This window comes from Acipenser ruthenus, chromosome 18, assembly GCF_902713425.1.
Source record: "Acipenser ruthenus chromosome 18, fAciRut3.2 maternal haplotype, whole genome shotgun sequence".
Classification (NCBI taxonomy): Eukaryota; Metazoa; Chordata; class Actinopteri; order Acipenseriformes; family Acipenseridae; genus Acipenser; species Acipenser ruthenus.
The window spans coordinates 1,226,039-1,244,535 of record NC_081206.1 but is presented as its reverse complement, the minus strand read 5'-3'; the positions used below and the strand labels follow the sequence as shown (position 1 = coordinate 1,244,535).

The window sequence follows — 18,497 nt, the reverse complement described above, 5'->3', positions numbered from 1 at the left end:
CTGTGTATTTATTCCCCCAGCAACCATACCGGTATTCATTTTATATACAGCTCTGCAAAAAATTAAGAGACCACTGCAAAATTATCAGTTTCTCTGGTTTTACTATTTATAGGTATGTGTTTGGCTAAAATGAACATTTTTGTTTTATTCTATAAACTACTGGCAACATTTCTCCCAAATTCCAAATAAAAATGTTTATTTTAGCCAAACACATACCTATAAATAGTAAAACCAGAGAAACTGATAATTTTGCAGTGGTCTCTTAATTTTTTCCAGAGCTGTATATATTATTTTTATTCTGGCTAATACTGTTCATGCTGGCAAACAGCTCATTTTGTTGACACTGTAAATCACTGCAATGGAAATGCAATCTACTCATGGAAACACTGACAGGTGCATTGGAGTGAATTGAGAGTGGTAGCCATGGTGAGGTTCATGACTGGTATGCCAGTGACTGATCTGTTGACAGTGAGGGTGTTGACTTGCACATTAACCCCTATTATAATTAGTTATGGATTGGCTGGATGCACTAGATCCAGCACCAGGTGTGATCGCCCCTTGGGCTGCGTTTCCATAGCCACGAAACCCATTCTAGACCACAATGAGCTAGCTATTCCAATGACTGCTTTCCACTCCCTCTGCAAGCAGGTTAATTCATTCTAGACCACAATGAGCTAGCTATTCCAATGACTGCTTTCCACTCCCTCTGCAAGCAGGTTCATTCATTCTAGACCACAACGAGCTAGCTATTCCAATGACTGCTTTCCACTCCCTCTGCAAGCAGGTTCATTCATTCTAGACCACAACGTGCTTGCTGTTCCAATGACTGCTTTCCACTCCCTCTGCAAGCAGGTTCATTCATTCTAGACCACAACGAGCTAGCTATTCCAATGACTGCTTTCCACTCCCTCTGCAAGCAGGTTCATTCATTCTAGACCACAACGTGCTTGCTGTTCCAATGACTGCTTTCCACTCCCTCTGCAAGCAGGTTCATTCATTCTAGACCACAACGAGCTTGCTGTTCCAATGACTGCTTTCCACTCCCTCTGCAAGCAGGTTCATTCATTCTAGACCACAACGAGCTTGCTGTTCCAATGACTGCTTTCCACTCCCTCTGCAAGCAGGTTCATTCATTCTAGACCACAACGTGCTTGCTGTTCCAATGACTGCTTTCCACTCCCTCTGCAAGCAGGTTCATTCATTCTAGACCACAACGAGCTTGCTGTTCCAATGACTGCTTTCCACTCCCTCTGCAAGCAGGTTCATGCTGGTCTCGGTGGTGAAAATGTTTTTTTTTATTTATTTTTATTAACCGTATTTAATCATAGAATGTTATAATGCATCTCCAATTCTCGGCACACGTTTCTAATGAATTACAAACCTGCTTCTCCCTTCCAGGGGAAATGATTATAGCTCATTACAGGCTCAACAAGAACGCTTCTCAGAATGCAGCTGAACACGGCACCGCTGGATTTTTATGACCGGGGCAAGGTGGTACTGTAAGCTGCTGTCTGATATCTGTTTGTACGCTGAACGTTTGAACTTTGATTATAAACACTGTTGAAGCTGTTGTGTTTTAACATTGCAATCGTATTGCTCCACCCCGCTAACAACGTGGTTGTAATGTCAGCTATAACCCAGTGATAAATTATAAATTGACATCCCATTACAGCGAGTGTGAAGTTGACAAGCAGTCGCTATATCTGCTTCAGTCACCGTGTGCACGATTGGACCATGTTGAGTATCCTATGTATCCATTTTATAATGCATACATGTTTGTGACGGGGCAACTTCTCCAGCTCCATAGAGTTCACGCAAAATGCTTTAGAATTTCTAAAAATGAACTGGAAAATGTGTGACCCAGGGGGATATAATTAACCGTCTACAAAAAAAAAACGGTACAGAACACTAGCTGTTTTCAGAGAGGGGCTCTTCTTCCAATATTTCTATTAGAGTACAGTGATGTATTACTATGAGCTGGGACATGTTAGTCACACACACTGAGGCGGTGGTATATATTACTCACTGAGGAAGACAACAAAGCCTTACTCACAGCGTGGACCCGGCGCTTGTGTTGGCAAGTTACAGGACAAATAGCACTCAGAGAAAGAAAGACAAACCGCTTCCAACGGCATACTGTGAACACATGAGTAATGATGTCTACACGAGTTTACGTGACCCCTGTCTTCATGGTTTCTATAACAACGCGATGAAGATGAAGCTGAAGATGCTCGGGATTGAAGGCAGCCTGTGCCATGCCGAGGGTCCCGTGTGAGAGAATGCGCCCGCGTCTCGGATGCGCAGCACGGCAGCGCTTCTTGGTAACCTGTGCTCTTAGGTCGTGGCTCTGTGCACACTGCAGCGGGGAAACTGAGCTGCAAAGAGTTTGGAGCACTTTGTAATTGCTCTGATTTGAAATCACTCTCATCCATTCATCCTACTTACAACGTGCTCACGCCGGACTTTACTCGTAGAAGCAAATATTTATAATATAAGCTAACTGCTCTTACGTGGAATTATTTACTGTATTCTCTAATTTTCTTACTTCATTTTTTATTTTTTGCGACTGATTTTGTTGTACTTTGCCACTGCTCTTATCTGTAATGTGATACTTTGTACTGTGATATTTTATAACAATTGTAAGTCACCCTGGATAATAATAATAATAATAATAATAATAATAATAATAATAATAATAATAATAATAATAATAATACTTTAAACAGAATTCCTTCGCTTCCACCCTTGAGTTTTGTTTTCAAACTTGTGTATGCTGAACGAAGGCATAACCATTGCCACTCATAACAGCCGTGTTGAACGTTACTTAATGCATTTCCTTTATAGCAAGTAATGCGTTTATAAAACCAGGTCACTGATGCACCCCCGGCAAAGCGGAAAGAAGCCGCTGTGAATCCAAACTTATTTTGAAGAAGTAATCCATTTTGATTGTAAGATAAATCTACACAAAACAAACCAAAAAAAAAATCAGTTATTTATTTAATTTCCTTAATGATTTTATCATCTGGATTTAATTATCTTAACATTTGTAAACAAATAAATAAAAATGTTCCTAGTATATACCAATCTTAAAATAAATGCACCTTGTATTTTTTTGTAGTATGTAGAAATAGCATAACCCATTCAATTTACATGTGTTTCAATTATATTAAATGTATATATGGAACCCTCTGACGTCAAAACTACCTGAATATTCCTCAGGTAACGTCAACCCCCCTAGCCCCGCCCCCCGTAGAACTCACCTTGCCCCTCACTGGCTGCTGCGGGGCGGTGACGTCACCGGCAGCCTCTCTCTCACCTCCTTCCTGCTGCATCATCACTGCCTCTGCCATCCCGAGCAGCTCTCCAGCAACTCCCTGTACAAAAAAAAAAAAAAAAAAATACAGTAAAATAAAATCCTCCTCCTGTCCTCCTCCTCCTCCCCCCCCGAACCAACAAAAATAACAAGAAACACCACAAAACTGCTCTCCAAAACCCCGGGACATGGCCAGGCTAGAACAGGTGCTGCTGTTACAGCCCGAGCACGAACTCAAATTTAAAGGTAAGGAGACGGGGGGGGGGGGGGAGAGAAACTGAAAACAAGCAAGACGTGCAAAATGTGCATGGGAAAATAAGACGGCGGCAGCCATGTTGAGAAGGGGGCTTTCGAGCAGACAGACCGGCGCATACAGAGAGAGAGAGAGACAGCAGCTACCGTGTGCCCTTCACTTACAACAACACCCCAATAACAAGTGTATATCCACACCGGTTACACCGGGACACGCTCCATTTGATATCCCAGGCCCGGGGGCTGAAGTCCGGCCCAGTTATTTTAGCTATGTCATCTGAATTTGTAGTATGGTGTTTTTTTTTTCGGTTTCCGTAGGCCTGCGTCTGCGAGAGATTGGTTGTTTTAAATTAGCTAGATCATTACAAGGATTTTATTTTTATTCGGAAGGAGATACCTCTGTTGATTTAGGGCATTGCTCTGTATGTCAAAAGCAAATCGCATTTTTGATCGGGCTAAGGAAGGTGCTGCTGTTTCCTTGATGTCCGGCAGGACGATGCCCGATGTACCGCATACGTAGACATTCTGTATTACTGCACTGTCAGCCTGTAGACCCGTCGCATACCCCCCTCTGTTTGACATGTATTAAACACGCTGGCGTTTATTCCACTCTTACAGTTCTCTGTGATAATTCTGACACTGTTAGTCTTCAGAAAATGTTTGTGTTCAACCCCTCCTCCCTTAGTTAATGTCAGGCAGGCCTTTGTATTTGTAATATTAGCACGCTGCCTACAGTAAATCCAGCTAGTGAACGAATATGGTATTTTATGATCTGTTGGTACAGAAGTAGATGAATTCATTTATTAATACACTTGAACTGCACTCGCCACTACTGTAAATGTGTGCGTTTTTCTACTGTATATAATCTGCTGTCCAAAAATTAAAATCCACTGGACTCTTCTTTAAACTTAAAAAAAAAAAGAAAACAAATGAAATATAAAGTGTCTATGAACATTGTGAGATGTTTGCACTGTGTTCTTGTGCAGAGTCACATGCCTGAACCCGATTCTAATCCCAGACCTGAGCACAGATGTGCTCTCCTACTCCCCACGAATACAACCACCTCTCTTTCTTTCTAGTGCACCACACCTAATAGGCAGTCTCTCATCATTGTGGTGAGGGCATTTGGGTTTCCATAACTGGGGTGCACAAAGGCTCCTGTACCTGGCGTTGTTTTCTGACAGCGTCCAGCCCACACTACAATCTCCTCGTATGTGTCACCCACAATTGCAAAGCTTCTGGTTAGGTAGGAGTATCATGTCTTTGAATGCGTGTGCTGTGCACTCTGCAGGGGTCTGATGCTCTCCATTGTGATGATGACAGTTCACTGGTAATCAGGAGTCACATATAAAGAGTGTAAACTGCATGTCACGAGTCAGCCCCCCAGAAACAGACCGAACCATAACCTGAATGCAAAGAACTTGAATCTTCCAAAGCAGAACAATGGAGCTCTATAAAGCTTGAGACCTAATGAGCACTTGTGCAAAACCATAGTACAGTATCTCTTTTTAAAAAGGAAATCTTGATGGATTTGTAGCCTGCTCTGTCCGTCTGGTCATGTCAGGCAGCCTTTCTTTTTTATTTGATCTTCTGCCAGCACAGCAGTATTGATCATGGCATTCCTACCAGGAGTGATGGATGGAGGTCCCTGCGTTGTTGAATGCTAAAAGCATGCTCTCAAATGATTATTTCCCTGATTACAGTAGTTACAAAAAGGAAATGCATGCATCATCATTATTGGTCCAGAGGATGCAAATAAGACATGGCAGTTCCAGGTTTTACCGGGAGCTTGATTAGCCACAGCGTATAGGTAACAAGCTCAGATGTGTCTTACTGAACTCCTAGTGAAAACCAGGAATGGATCAAACTGGTGTGCAGTGTTATTTACTTCCCTGTTGGTTGCTGTTACATATACACGTGTAGACTGTGCGCACATGACAAAACTAGGCAGTCCAATATATTGGAGGAGTGCAAACCTTAAACAGAGGCGGTGATTTCCAATGATCCAGTTTTAAAGTTGCAGTTAGTTCTGCTGATAGACAAGCCTTCAATGTGCGCACGTTTGCCTTCAGAAATATTATTGGTATGAAGCCCCCCTTCCTATTCCTACCAGGGCCATCTTGTGTGTGCTGATCAGTGTTGCTCCCATCTCACTGTGTCCTGCAGTGCAAAGAAAGGGACTGGTGGATTCAGCCAGGTGGATTACTCCGTTCATGCCATCTATTTTGATCTGCGTGATTAAAAGTAAAATGTGATTCTTGCTGTGTTTTTTGTGTATTTTTTACTTTCTAATCATAGATAGCAGGTTGCTTCTTGCTCCTCAGATTGCAGGTGTTTTTGTGACTCGTAGGGACTGAATGATCTAGTTACACAGTGTTCATTTACTTTTAAATGATATCCCTTTCTTCAGTGCTGTAGCCTAGTTCTGTAAATATTTTAATGACACCTCAGACTCACCTCTGCAGACTTGTCAAACTTGGCACAGGAGTGAAATGGTCAAAGAGCTGCTAGATTTTTTAGGGCTTGTCGTTGTTGTGTCAGACGTGACGTTGTTTTCTCGTGTTTATTTGTTTGTGTCTTTAGGTCCCTTCACAGATGTGGTCACCACAACCCTTCTTCTCACTAACCCCTCAGACAGAAAGGTTTATTTTAAAGTGAAGACGACAGCCCCGCGCCGGTACTGCGTGAGACCCAACAGTGGAGTCCTGGATTCGGGAGCATCCGTCGATGTGTCGGGTAGGTGACTGTGTGCATGGGACTGTGTGTGTGTGTGTGTGTGTGTGCATGCATGGGGCTGTGTGTGTGTGCGCATGAGGCTGTGCGTGTTCATGGGGCTGTGTGTGTGCGTGTGCATGGGGCTGTGCGTGTGCATGGGGCTGTGTGTGTGTGCATGGGGCTGTGCGTGTGTGTGTGTGTGTGCATGGGGCTGTGCGTGTGTGTGTGTGTGTGCATGGGGCTGTGTGTGTGTGTGCATTGGGCTGTGCGTGTGTGTTTGTGCATGGGGCTGTGCGTGTGTGTGTGTGTGTTTGTGCATGGGGCTGTGTGTGTGTGTGCATGGGGCTGTGTGTGTGTGCATGGGGCTGTGTGTGTGTGTGTGCATGGGGCTGTGTGTGTGTGTGTGCGTGCATGGGGCTGTCTGTGTGTGTGCATGGGGCTGTCTGTGTGTGCATGGGGCTGCGTGTGCGTGTGTGCATGGGGCTGCGTGTGCGTGTGTGCATGGGGCTGTGCGTGTGTGCATGGCTCAGTGTGTGTGTGTGTGTGTGCGTGGGTCTGCAGTCATGGGGGAAGTGATCCAAGACAGAAACTCAATCTTGATACTTGCAAACCAGTATGCAGGAAAGTTATTTTTTTGGGTCACCTGATTAAGTTAAGCATTATTTCCATAATAATACTACTGCGGTTTCTTTTTAGTTTTTCTGCAATCCTGTTTTTTTTTGCTGGACCTGCTCAGTGGAATGGAATGAAATGAAACGTATACAGAGGCTCTAGTAAACGAGATGCACAAATATGCAGTGCCCAGCCTGATCTGACCACCTTCATTGGCTGGAATGAGATAGCATTACCCTGAAGACCAGCGTGTTCTTGCATTACTGTTGGTTATTCCCAGATGTCATTTGCCACTTGTGCAGTAACCCCCGATGGAGCTGAAGCCCTGTTCACACCCAGTAAACAGCTGCTAGCCCCACATCAAGTTTCAGGGTTGGATAAAGGGGAGGCGGTATGCTGTTACATTTCCATTTGTGAAAGCTATCTGCTGTCTTTGCATCGTCTTATAGGGCTTCTATCGGGTTTCACACTGTGGGGCTCTTGTAATGGTGGCGCTGTGACTGCCTCGCTTTACACTGACAAGCACCCCGATACTTGATCTCCTGTAGGGCCTTCAAGGAATAATAAAAACCTTGCATTGCAGGTTTCGCTAGAAGCACTTGTATAGCAGGCAGTATTTGCCCTCGGGCAGTATTTGTGTGCACTGACATTTTTATTTTTTAAATTGGATTTGGAATCTGTTCTACTGCTGCCTTTCAGCCGGATCATTACCTTCTTTACATGGGACTGTTATGACTCGTCTGAATGCAGCCCGGGCTCTGTGTTGCATTGGAAATGTTGTTCACAGTACAGGGTTATTAAATCCCATTTCTTTTCAGCCTGCAAATTGTGAGTGGCATTGCAAATGTAGATTTGTTTACCGTGTTATACAGGACAACATGGATTCTGTGAAGACTCCAGTAGCGTAGCAATTTGGGCAGTTCCAAGTTTTCATGAGCCTTAATTGATCGTGGCCTCTTCAGAAGATGCACAGTGTGCTTAATTAAGCTCTCACCAGAAGCTTTAACAGCTCAGACTGGCATGCAACACGAGTCTTTAATTATACACTGCACAAATAAAGACATGGCTTTCAACAGACCTTTCCCATCCAAGGTTTGGAGTCGACAAAAAAAAACAACAACTCTGGACTCTATTCATCTTCAGCCTTTATTAGCTGCCTTTGTTACATGTGCTAAATAAAGTGTCTGGCTGCGCTCCTTGCTGCATTGCATGGTTGCTAAGCTCATGACCCACTTTTACTGTCTTGCACTTTGCTTTAGATAGGAGGCATCCAGTTGCCAATCACGCTTATGTTGTACTTTCCAGGTGTTCAAGCACTTGGAATCTATTTAGTTGCCACAGTTAAGTGTGCAAAAATACAGGCATTTGTCTATTTTCTTTTTCTTTAGTTTTTTTTTTAATATTTAAGAATACTTATCAAACAAAGTATCACTGGTACTGTTTTTAATAAACAAAATAAAACATGGGTCTGGTTTTAATTTGCAAACTGGAGATGTTTATTTCTTAATTATGTACATGGAATGCTATAAAAAACAAAAATGCAGATTTTGCCACATCTGTGCTGTTAAAAACAGACTTGCATCAAAACGCAGGCTTCAGAGACCTCATCCAGCTAGTGAAAAGGTGGTGCGGCTTTATATCTTTCAGGTATATTTTTTGATTTTATAATTCTTACGTTTCACCTATACTTACTATTCAATCAACAGTTAATAAGCCCTTTAAAAAATAATCAACCTTTTCATGCACGGGCACAGATCACAAACACTATTCTAATCTTTATATGGGGACGTATGGAAGACCCAAACGACCACATATAACGATGCAATATTTCCTCATATAAAGCAATGGGAAAAAAATATATATATTGTGTGTCCAGAACTACTTCAAATGTGTTTAACTGTTTTCAAGAATTCATGCACAAAGAACAGGGTCCTCGTGGCAATTGTTTTTCCCTCATAAGGATTGCAAACGATGACTATGTCGGTGTGTTTTAGTTTTAATTCTTAGTGCTTTTGTCTTTTCTTCTTGCAGTTATGCTACAGCCGTTTGACTATGACCCTAATGAGAAAAGCAAGCACAAGTTTATGGTGCAGTCGCTGATGGCTCCAGATAACGTGACTGACATGGAGGGAGTAGTAAGTGTGCAACGCCTTTACTTCCAGATTGGGAGCGTTTCTGAGCTGTGTTCATGCTGTTAACTGCTGGCCCGCAGCCTTCACCATGCAGAGCCTGGCGAGCGAGGCTCATGCCAGAATTCGAGACCTCGTTGGCACAGAGGATAGAGAATGCAGAGCACACTGTCATGTTTAACTGGGCCAGCGTGATTAAAATAATTAAAATAAAATAAAGAAATGTGTTACACAGGATCCAGTAAACAGTGCCACACGCACAGGGCTGGGTGTAGCATTTTTAACACACTCCAGCTGAAAACGTTTTCATGTTGTCTCGTACCTGTCCTGAAATAGAAATGTATATTTTGTTGGGGTTAGCCCATTAGTATCGTGGATGGGGGGGGTTATGTAGGGTTATGTAGGGAGGCTGTATTAAAACCTGTCTGCTTGAATTCGGTCCTGCTCTGTAGTGAACCTGTCTGCTTGAATTCGGTCCTGCGCTGTGTTATTTTTTGTATGTTTTTTTCATCGCGGAATGCAGAAAGTGTGAAACGTCTCGAAAGCCGTGCGGTTTCCAGAAAGTGAATCAGGCACAGGTGCAGTGGGTTACATGTTCTCGGCTCTAATGCCTTCCCCCTGTCCTCTTCCTCTCCAGTGGAAAGAAGCAAAGCCAGAGGAGTTGATGGATTCCAAGCTGAGGTGTGTCTTTGAGCTTCCATCAGAGAATGAGAAAACAGTAAGTATACGCACTCCAGACTGGGACTTTCAGAAATGCCTAACGGAAAGCACAAGCCTGTCCCTGGCAAGTAATCGTTTCGTAGTGCTGATACATGGCTGCCTGTAAGGTGTTTTATACAGGGGACAGAGCCATCCTCCTGGACTGTTTCTCTGAGTCACATTCATTTAGTCATGCTTTTGTGTGTGTTTTTATAACATACACGATCATAACTTGAGAACCACAGATGCAATACTTTATCCAGCTATCTTTCGGGACCTTGAGCTGGAAAAGCCATAAAGATACTGAGCCTGTACTGCAGAGTTGTGTCCAAATCTAATAATTTAGAGACTCGTTGCAAAGAATACGTCTCCGATCTGAGCTCCAAAGCATTACAACTATGGAAGCGGGGGAAAAAAATGCTTGTTTTTTAAATTTACAGCATGATGTTGATCAGAATAAAATCACGGCGACGAGTGCGTCGAAGTCTGAATCGTCATCGTTGTTCAAGACCGCCAGCGCCGCCCTGGATGACAGTGAAGTGAAGAAGATCCTGGAAGAGTGCAAGAGGCTTCAGGCTGAAGTGCAGCGACTACGGGACGAGAACAAACAAATCAAGGTATGCATGCCAGGGAACCAAGCACTGTGCAGCCCTTACAATGAACCCTTCAGAAACGTGTTGGCTTTTTGTGATTTTATTCACTTGTGCGTGTAGAGTTTGAGACTAATAACGAGCATTTAGAATCTGTGGTTCATTATGACCTGGACATCTGAAAATGTGCATTTATCTGTAGGGTCACTAACATAGGCGTCGTTGCTGCAGCTGCAAAGGGAGGAACAGTTTACGTCACATCAAACTCCCAGCCTCCTAATCGTTTTGACAGTAGACTTCATTGAGAGAAGTTCTAAAGAGCCAGGAGTGTTTGCAGGCTAGTGCTGGTTTTACCCTTGTCCTGTTTAACACTCTTTCCCACAGGAAGACGAAGGGCTGAGGATGAGGAGGAGCACCCCGATGACGGGCAGCCCCTCGGGAGGAGCCAACGCTGCTCTTGTGAAAGAGGAAGGGCCCACCACCCGCCTGCTCGCTCTGGCTGTGTTATTCTTAATCCTCGGTGTGATTATAGGAAAACTGGCCTTGTAGAGGCAGCATGCTTGCTAAGGAAGAAATGGATTTGGATTATTGATCAAAATATGCCATATCACTGGGGTAGAATTGAATCATGCTATGTTAAAAAAATAAAATAATAATAAAAAATAATAAAAATACATAAAAAAATTATATATATATATATATATATATATATATATATATATATAAATGTAAAATCTCACAGGTCTTGCCTTTTAATTACTCTCCCCTTGCACAGATGCAGATAATGTTAATGGGGAAAAATGATAACTTGTATAGTTAAATAAATGAGTGACGTTTCCTAACACACCAGACAAGGCAAATCTTATAATTGATAAAGTTAATGGCATACCATGAATGTTTTTTAAATCCTTTATTTTAGACCTCTATACCCATGGCTGGATTACTTCTGTATAAAATCTAACTAAAGTGAAATGAACGACTGCTGGGGCTGACCAATCATAATCAGGATCTGGGGCTGGCTAATCATAATCAGGAACTGGGGCTGGCCAATCATAATCCAGATCTGGGGCTGGGCCAGATAGAAGGGTAGGAAACTACAGGCAAACTTTGTTAGTAATAGAAGATGCCAAGGGGGGGTTTGTTATTGTAAGGAAGGGCCTTGTGCAACGATGGTGTTCTCTTGTGAGAGTTCTGACTAATGAGCTTCATTCAAGTGAATGTCGATCTTTCATGTGCAAGTTATTCTTTATTTAAAAATAAAGGGCATATGTAGCAAAGCTGCTGAAAGGTTACATCTTTGATTTTTGTTTACTCTAAAGTTTGCGTTGCAGCAATATCTACTGTACAGCAGTAACATTCAACATGTAAATACAGCACTGGGAGGCATGTGGAGTACAGGGTGTCTTCCTTTGTCATGCTGAGGAGCAGCTTCTGGACTTCAGCCACAAAACTCAAAAGTTTTGTAGAGTTTTAGCTTGAAATGATGATGAGCAAATTGCTTTACTACTGTAGGACAAGGGGGAAAAAAGCAGAATAATAATCTGTTCTCGCGGAGTGAGTGTAGGTGGGTATAGCACAGAGCTTTATACAGAAATGCATGGATTACCAAGGCAATTTGTTATTCAAAACGAAAACACTGTTAGTCACTTTTAAATCGGCTCGTTGTTTTTTTTTTTTTTTTTTTAAACTTGGCGTAAATCCATTTATAAATCAGTTCTGTGGATTTAAATTATTTGTATCGTTTTTGACTCCTCTGCCATCACAACCTTCATTGTGTTATCACTGCATCACTTTTCCATGCACTGTAGTAAAAGTTATCCCTAAAACATCGTTCAGAACAAGCCCCAAGGACTGTCTTCTTCAAAAGGGACCACTTTGTGTCTAGCTTTAGTTTAGTCTATGGTCTTAAATGTCAATGGGACGGATTTCTAAATATACGCATATAAATAATTTAAATGTGTTTCGGCTCACGTTTGCATATTGTAAGAAAATGATAACTTGCAAGATGAAAAAAAACAAAACACCTCTTTAAAACATATAAAAGGTGAATGGAACTTTTCTTGATGCTGAAATATAAATATATATATATATATATATATATATATATATAATATATATATATATATATATATATATATAATATATATATACACACACATATATATATATATATATATCTACACACCCAGACACACACGCGCGCATTATGGGAATGTGCTGCCCACAGATCCCTTAGACACTGACCTGCTGGAGACTGTTTCCCTGCAACAGTACTACTTGTGACTTCAAAACTATTCTCTTCTAATCCGGTGCAACTGCTTCAGATCTATCTTGACGCGTGTTTCCCAAAACCCCTGGGTCTTCTTCTGAGCTTCGCTTGTTTTTCAAGTATTGCTAAAGAGGCAAATAAAACGAATTCGATCTTTTTTGATATCTATAAAGGGTCAAAGACTCGTGTGGTGCTGCTGAAGACTCAAGGAAACTGTTATTGGTTAAGCAGCCACGCGCGCACACACACACACACACGCACACGCACGTGTATCTGCGTCCTCTTGGTGTCGCAGTGTGTTGTAAAGGTCCACCACGACCCCAGATGAATCGTGAACTCATGACAGGTTCAAGTGCAGTTTGGAGATGGATGGAGCTTTGGGAAACACTGGGTTGTGAACGCTGTTCTTGTGATGCCCTCACGATGCTGTTTGTTTAGGTTAAAGTAGCCCCCAGAGAAACAGCCCCCAGGCCTGTAAAGCAGCTTCAGACCATCGCCATAGTGTTACCACAGAAGCCGGGCACCTGTTTTGTATGTATATAAATAACAGTCTATCTGATGAATATTCGTAGTAAACTAGTCTATGGTGTAATGCCCAACCCTGTTGGACTATGTAGCATCTTAATAAATTAAATAAAGCCCCAAACCTACATGCTTGTGTATATATTTGTTTGTTTTTGTACTAACATGTATGACTTCCTGATTTTATTAGTGCTGAAAAATATAGTGTCTTTTTTAAATGTTTTTAGCATGTGGAGATCGGTCACTGTGCGGCTTCACACTTTCTTTATAGGTGACAAGGCCAATGTTTAGCAGCTCTCTCGTCTGCCTTTTAAAAATGAAGAGTGCTTGTCTGCAGTTAACCCTCTTGTTGAGATAAAGGGATACATTATGTTACCACCCCAGGTTTACAGTGAAATTAGGGTTTTGTTTTTTTGCATGCTTTTGCTATTTTATTTAAGTTTTTAATATTTAAGGCAGGTCTAGTGTTTCTGTCTGTTTTTTGCTAACTATTATTATTATTATTATTATTATTATTATTATTATTATTATTTTTTGGCAAGCCCAAAGGAATCTGGTTCCTATTGCGGATCTGGTAGTTAGCATTCATGGCTGTCTGGTAATGTTTTTATGTTGGACAGCACACACAGAAACATGTACAATTTACAAAAAAAATGACAGGTAATTAGAATGTTGTTTTGAATATTTTTTTCTAAGTTTCAAACTAAATATGCTTTTTTTTTCCTTGGCAAGATTATATCTTGCTTCTTAATTGGGTTAAGAAAACTGTTTTTTTTATATATATATATATTTGTATGAGTTTTCTGATGACATTTTTTGGTAAACCTATTTGTGGCAGTTTCCCGCATACAAAAAACAACTTGCCCCTTTAAAATGCACTTCCTGTGAAGTTACCCGCCTCTTGCAGCAACAGTGACTTTCTTCATAACCATTCTAGTCAATAGACCAGCCGTACTCATTTCTACTCCTAATGGAATTACATAACAAGATGTGTTACATCAGTGATCGGCGCTTCCTGTTCATATGCAGCTCAAACAGTGTTTACATTCTCAACCTTCTGAAGACCTGTCTTGAAGTTCCATTCCGCTGAACACCTCTCTGTCTACCGACCAATGAGAACACAGAGCTACTGGGGATCCACAAATTATGATAGAGCTCTACCAGAACAAGAAACAGGCTTGAGATGCAAGTGGAGGCGAGGGACTGGGTGAGTGCAGAGGTGTAGACGGGTTTTCTGTGTTAAGCACAGAAATGTATTTTCACTGCCTATGAGCCACTTCGCAGGTCCCTTTAAAGACCTGCTCATCAGCCCTGTCCTTCTAGAAAATCAGTCTAAATAATTAGCATTGATTCATATGAAGCATTTCCCAGTATACATATTTCTCAGGAATTAGATTTGTTTAAAAACGGGTAACAGTTTTTTTTTATTTTTTTATTAAAGAGATTTGGACTAAACATGATCAAAGTGCCAACCGTAATTTCTTGCACATGTCGAGAGGCCCGTACGCTGGGTTTAGAAGGAAAATAACAAAACCATTGCAGAACACTTTGAAACAATTGCATATTTTCCAGGGGAGCCCAGAACAGTCCCAACGGGATCATTGAGTGCGTGTGACTCGCATCCCAGCACCACAAGATTGCAAGGATACAGCTGGAAATAGTGTGGCTTGAGGCTTCCGGCACTACAAGGACGGGTTTAAAGAATGCCAAATGGCAGGACTATTCTCTTCTGGTGATTGAATTAAATTACTTCTTTTTTTTTTTTTAAATGCTGATTGAGAATAATTTGACCATATGCAAGTTTGTACTGGTAGACAGTCAAGCCACAACTCATACACTTTCACAATGCTGAGCAAAATAACCCAAGTAATGAATAGGGAACAAAATGGAGACGTGACGGTGCCCTTTGATGTGGATTTAGCTTCACGTTGAATGTTGAAGTCCTGGCTGGCTCATCAGGAACTGATGGGGAGGCTTGTGGATTTAGCTTCACGTTGAATGTTGAAGTCCTAGCAGGCTCATCAGGAGCTGATGGGAAGGCTTGTGGATTTAGCTTCACGTTGAATGTTGAAGTCCTGACTGGCTCATCAGGAGCTGATGGGGAGGCTTGTGGATTTAGCTTCACGTTGAATGTTGAAGTCCTGGCAGGCTCATCAGGAGCTGATGGGGAGGCTTGTGGATTTAGCTTCACGTTGAATGTTGAAGTCCTGGCTGGCTCATCAGGAGCTGATGGGGAGGTTTGTGGATTTAGCTTCACGTTGAATGTTGAAGTCCTGGCTGGCTCATCAGGAGCTGATGGGGAGGCTTGTGGATTTAGCTTCACGTTGAATGTTGAAGTCCTGACTGGCTCATCAGGAGCTGATGGGGAGGCTTGTGGATTTAGCTTCACGTTGAATGTTGAAGTCCTAGCAGGCTCATCAGGAGCTGATGGGGAGGCTTGTGGATTTAGCTTCACGTTGAATGTTGAAGTCCTGGCTGGCAGGCTCATCAGGAGCTGATGGGGAGGCCTGTGGATTTAGCTTCTTGTTGCATCGGTTTAACAAAAGAAGAAAAGCGCTGCTATCGGTCTAAAGCGAGAACACCCTGGCTTGTCTCTGATGGTTAATTGGAGTCCTCAGCTGTGCCTTTGGTTTTGCAGGGAGCTAGACGTAGGTTTTGGTTTGTAGCATGCTCCTCTAAATTGGCGGCTTACTTCAAATCTACATGCACAGTAGGGCTGTTTGTGTGTGCCTCTAACAGCATCAGCAGCATATACTCGAAACACTTCCCTCCCATCTCCGGGATTTACTTCAATTTACTTTCAAATTGTCTCAAGGAAAATATGCCATCAACATTTAGGGACTGTTGTTATTTAAGATACAGGTTCATGACTTATTTGTCACAGCAGCGCGGTTGTCTTTGCCTGCATTGCCATTCAGACTATGGGCTGTGTTCAGCAAGCTTACTCGTGAGTTGTTTTAAAGAATGTTATTCTAAATAAAATAATGTTTTAGATGCATGAAACTGTTGTCCTGGAAACCACAAACAGTACAGAACAGTATATAAGAAGACGTTCTTTACTCAGAAAAAGAGACTTGGAAAAGGTAATGCCTCAGAGCTTTGTGAATGGGGCCCTTCTATGGTGGCACTGCAGTCTTTATGCAATGGGAGCAGGAAGAGGGGCTTGTGGTATTTATGGACTTTCCAGCTCTAAAAAAAGGAAACGATTTAAGGGTCTAATTTGGAAATATGGCAAAAGAACCCCCCCCCCCCCCCCCAAAATAAGAGCTTTGTGGACGAAGGATACATTTCCTTCATTTCAGAAAGAAATAAAGAAGTTTGCATTTTTCAACAGTTCTGCGTTTTCTGAGCCAGAAACCTAATGTATTTCTTATGCTGTTTTTTTTTATTTTTTTTATTAGGCAGCTGTAGCTTATATAGGCGAAAAAAATAATAATAGGATATTCTTAACAGAGCCTGGCAGTGTGAAGTGTCTGCCAGCAAGAAGCTTAGCAGCTGGAACTTCAGTATTCAGTGTTGATTGGAGCCGACACTTTTATCTGTTCTACCCCTTTTACAGCACCACTGCGAGGAAGCCGGCTCTTCAGTAAATCATACCTTACAAAACCAAACGCCCCATTGTCGGTGCTAACAGAAACCCATAAAAAGCACTAAACAAACATGCTGCGATTGTGTACGCGTTCTTGATATGCTTATTCACCAAGCAAGACCTTTGCTGTGGTACTTGGAGCATTCAGAACACAAGGCTTTTGCAGAACTGTTTCATATATTAACACTGGCAAGGGACTTTCGGATGCATTGTTAGAGACCGGGCGCAGGAACCAGGCACCAGTCACTGCACAAAATAGCCTGGCTTGTGTACTGTGCACCCAGTAGATAGAGCACTTTTAACATCACCTCACCAGCAGGGGTCAGATCTGTGACAGCACTGTATCACAAAACACGATGCACGTTAGGAACGTTCCATTGACTTGTGTGCTGGCTTTGTATCTGTGCGTGCGATGCAGGCTTCGGTACGCTCACGTTGTTGACTTTGAGCCATCCTATAAGTAAAGGTTCAGTAAAATTCAAAATCTATATAGTGGCTTTATTTCAAATCGGACTGAGGACAGACAGAGTGGGAAGCATGGCCAGGCTTGTACTGCAGAGGGTGCCTCGTGTTTTGAATGTAGTGTGGCACATGGGCATGTGAGACAGTCCTTCATTTTAAGAAACTACAGTGCATGCCCATTGTCGATTTGTCTGCCAACTTCAGGGACCACTTTTACAGGATGGGTGGTGAAGAGGTACTAATAATGTGCAAAGTACCGCGTTGTATTTACACTACAGATTAACACCTAGCAGGTCTGTATCCTTGCTCTGCTTTGCTGTTAACTGGCTGGCTGGCTGGGAACCTCCTTTGAGAATCCCTTCCAGATGTCTGAATTTTTATTTGAATTTGGTGGGAAGTCCCAGCTGCCTGTTTTATTTGCGTAACCTAATTATTCTAGTAGTTTTCCCATCTCCTTCCCCGTATGTAACATACAGTATTCTATCAGCACAAAGTCATTGCACTCTATCGGTTTGCAGTGTGTCCGCTCCAGGCCAGTCCCGGAGACAAGCACTTTCATGTTATCCTGGCTGGACAGCTGGATTGTCCCTTTGGGTTTCTCAGTAGCTGACGTTGGCCTGCCCTGCATTAACTTGTCCGTGTCAACGGCGTCGTCTCGTTCCAAGCATCCTGACCTTGCGAGGTTTTTAAAATTGAAACAGCCACAGCAAACTCCTAAAATCCATTCTTTAGAAGGACTGAACGTCTGCTCGCTTAATTACAAACAGCTTACAATGAAGTAACGGTCGGTTTTCTTCCACAAACCACAGCGTGTTTGTGAAGAACACTTCTAAACCCCCTCCCAAACACCAGACCACAATGCGAAGCAGTAGGGCATCCCCGCGTGTTTTTGTTGGAACCGTGTGCCAGCTCAGATTTATGAGGCATTAACCTTCATTTAATGAAGGATCCCAAACCCCATCCATCAGCACTGATAAAGGCTGGCTGTTTTCAAAACCCAAGCCTCGTACACTTGCTGCGACCAAACGATTACCTCATGGCGCGTACCATCACCGCTGCAAGCAGGCTTTCGGCTTAATTTGAAAAGCCTGTTTGTCTTGGACGTGACACTCAAAACCCTCCCGTCCCGTTCCAGCCAGGAACTGATCTTTAATGAAACCCTGAGGTTTATTGCTTCATTATTTCTCTTAAAATTGGAGAAAAAAAAACATTATAATAATAATAAAAATAAAAAGAAATATATAATAGTAAAAATAATACAAAAATTGAAGAGCTGTGGAAAAAGGCAGCCTTTCAAACAGAGCCAACAGAGCTAGTGATCTCTGGAAGCTGACTGCTGTAGTTC

The 18,497-nt window shown here is 42.3% G+C and overlaps 1 protein-coding gene across 1 annotated transcript; it reads left to right on the top strand.

The window, feature by feature from the left end:
- Positions 1–3,343: 3,343 nt before the first annotated feature.
- Positions 3,344–11,587, top strand: LOC131698558 (vesicle-associated membrane protein-associated protein B-like). Its single transcript, XM_058990686.1, has 6 exons — positions 3,344–3,559; positions 6,149–6,301; positions 8,924–9,027; positions 9,659–9,739; positions 10,161–10,337; positions 10,695–11,587. Exons 1-6 carry the CDS (start codon positions 3,502–3,504, stop codon positions 10,857–10,859), a joined length of 738 nt encoding a protein of 245 aa, XP_058846669.1. The 5' UTR covers positions 3,344–3,501; the 3' UTR covers positions 10,860–11,587.
- The last annotated feature ends 6,910 nt before the right edge of the window (positions 11,588–18,497 follow it).

Excerpts from the sequence above, each read along its gene's own strand:
- LOC131698558 (XM_058990686.1), top strand. The coding sequence starts at position 3,502 with ATGGCCAGGCTAGAACAGGTGCTGCTGTTACAGCCCGAGCACGAACTC. Across the intron at positions 3,560-6,148 it reads GCACGAACTCAAATTTAAAG|GTCCCTTCACAGATGTGGTC; the intron begins GTAAGGAGACGG and ends TTGTGTCTTTAG. Across the intron at positions 6,302-8,923 it reads AGCATCCGTCGATGTGTCGG|TTATGCTACAGCCGTTTGAC; the intron begins GTAGGTGACTGT and ends TTCTTCTTGCAG.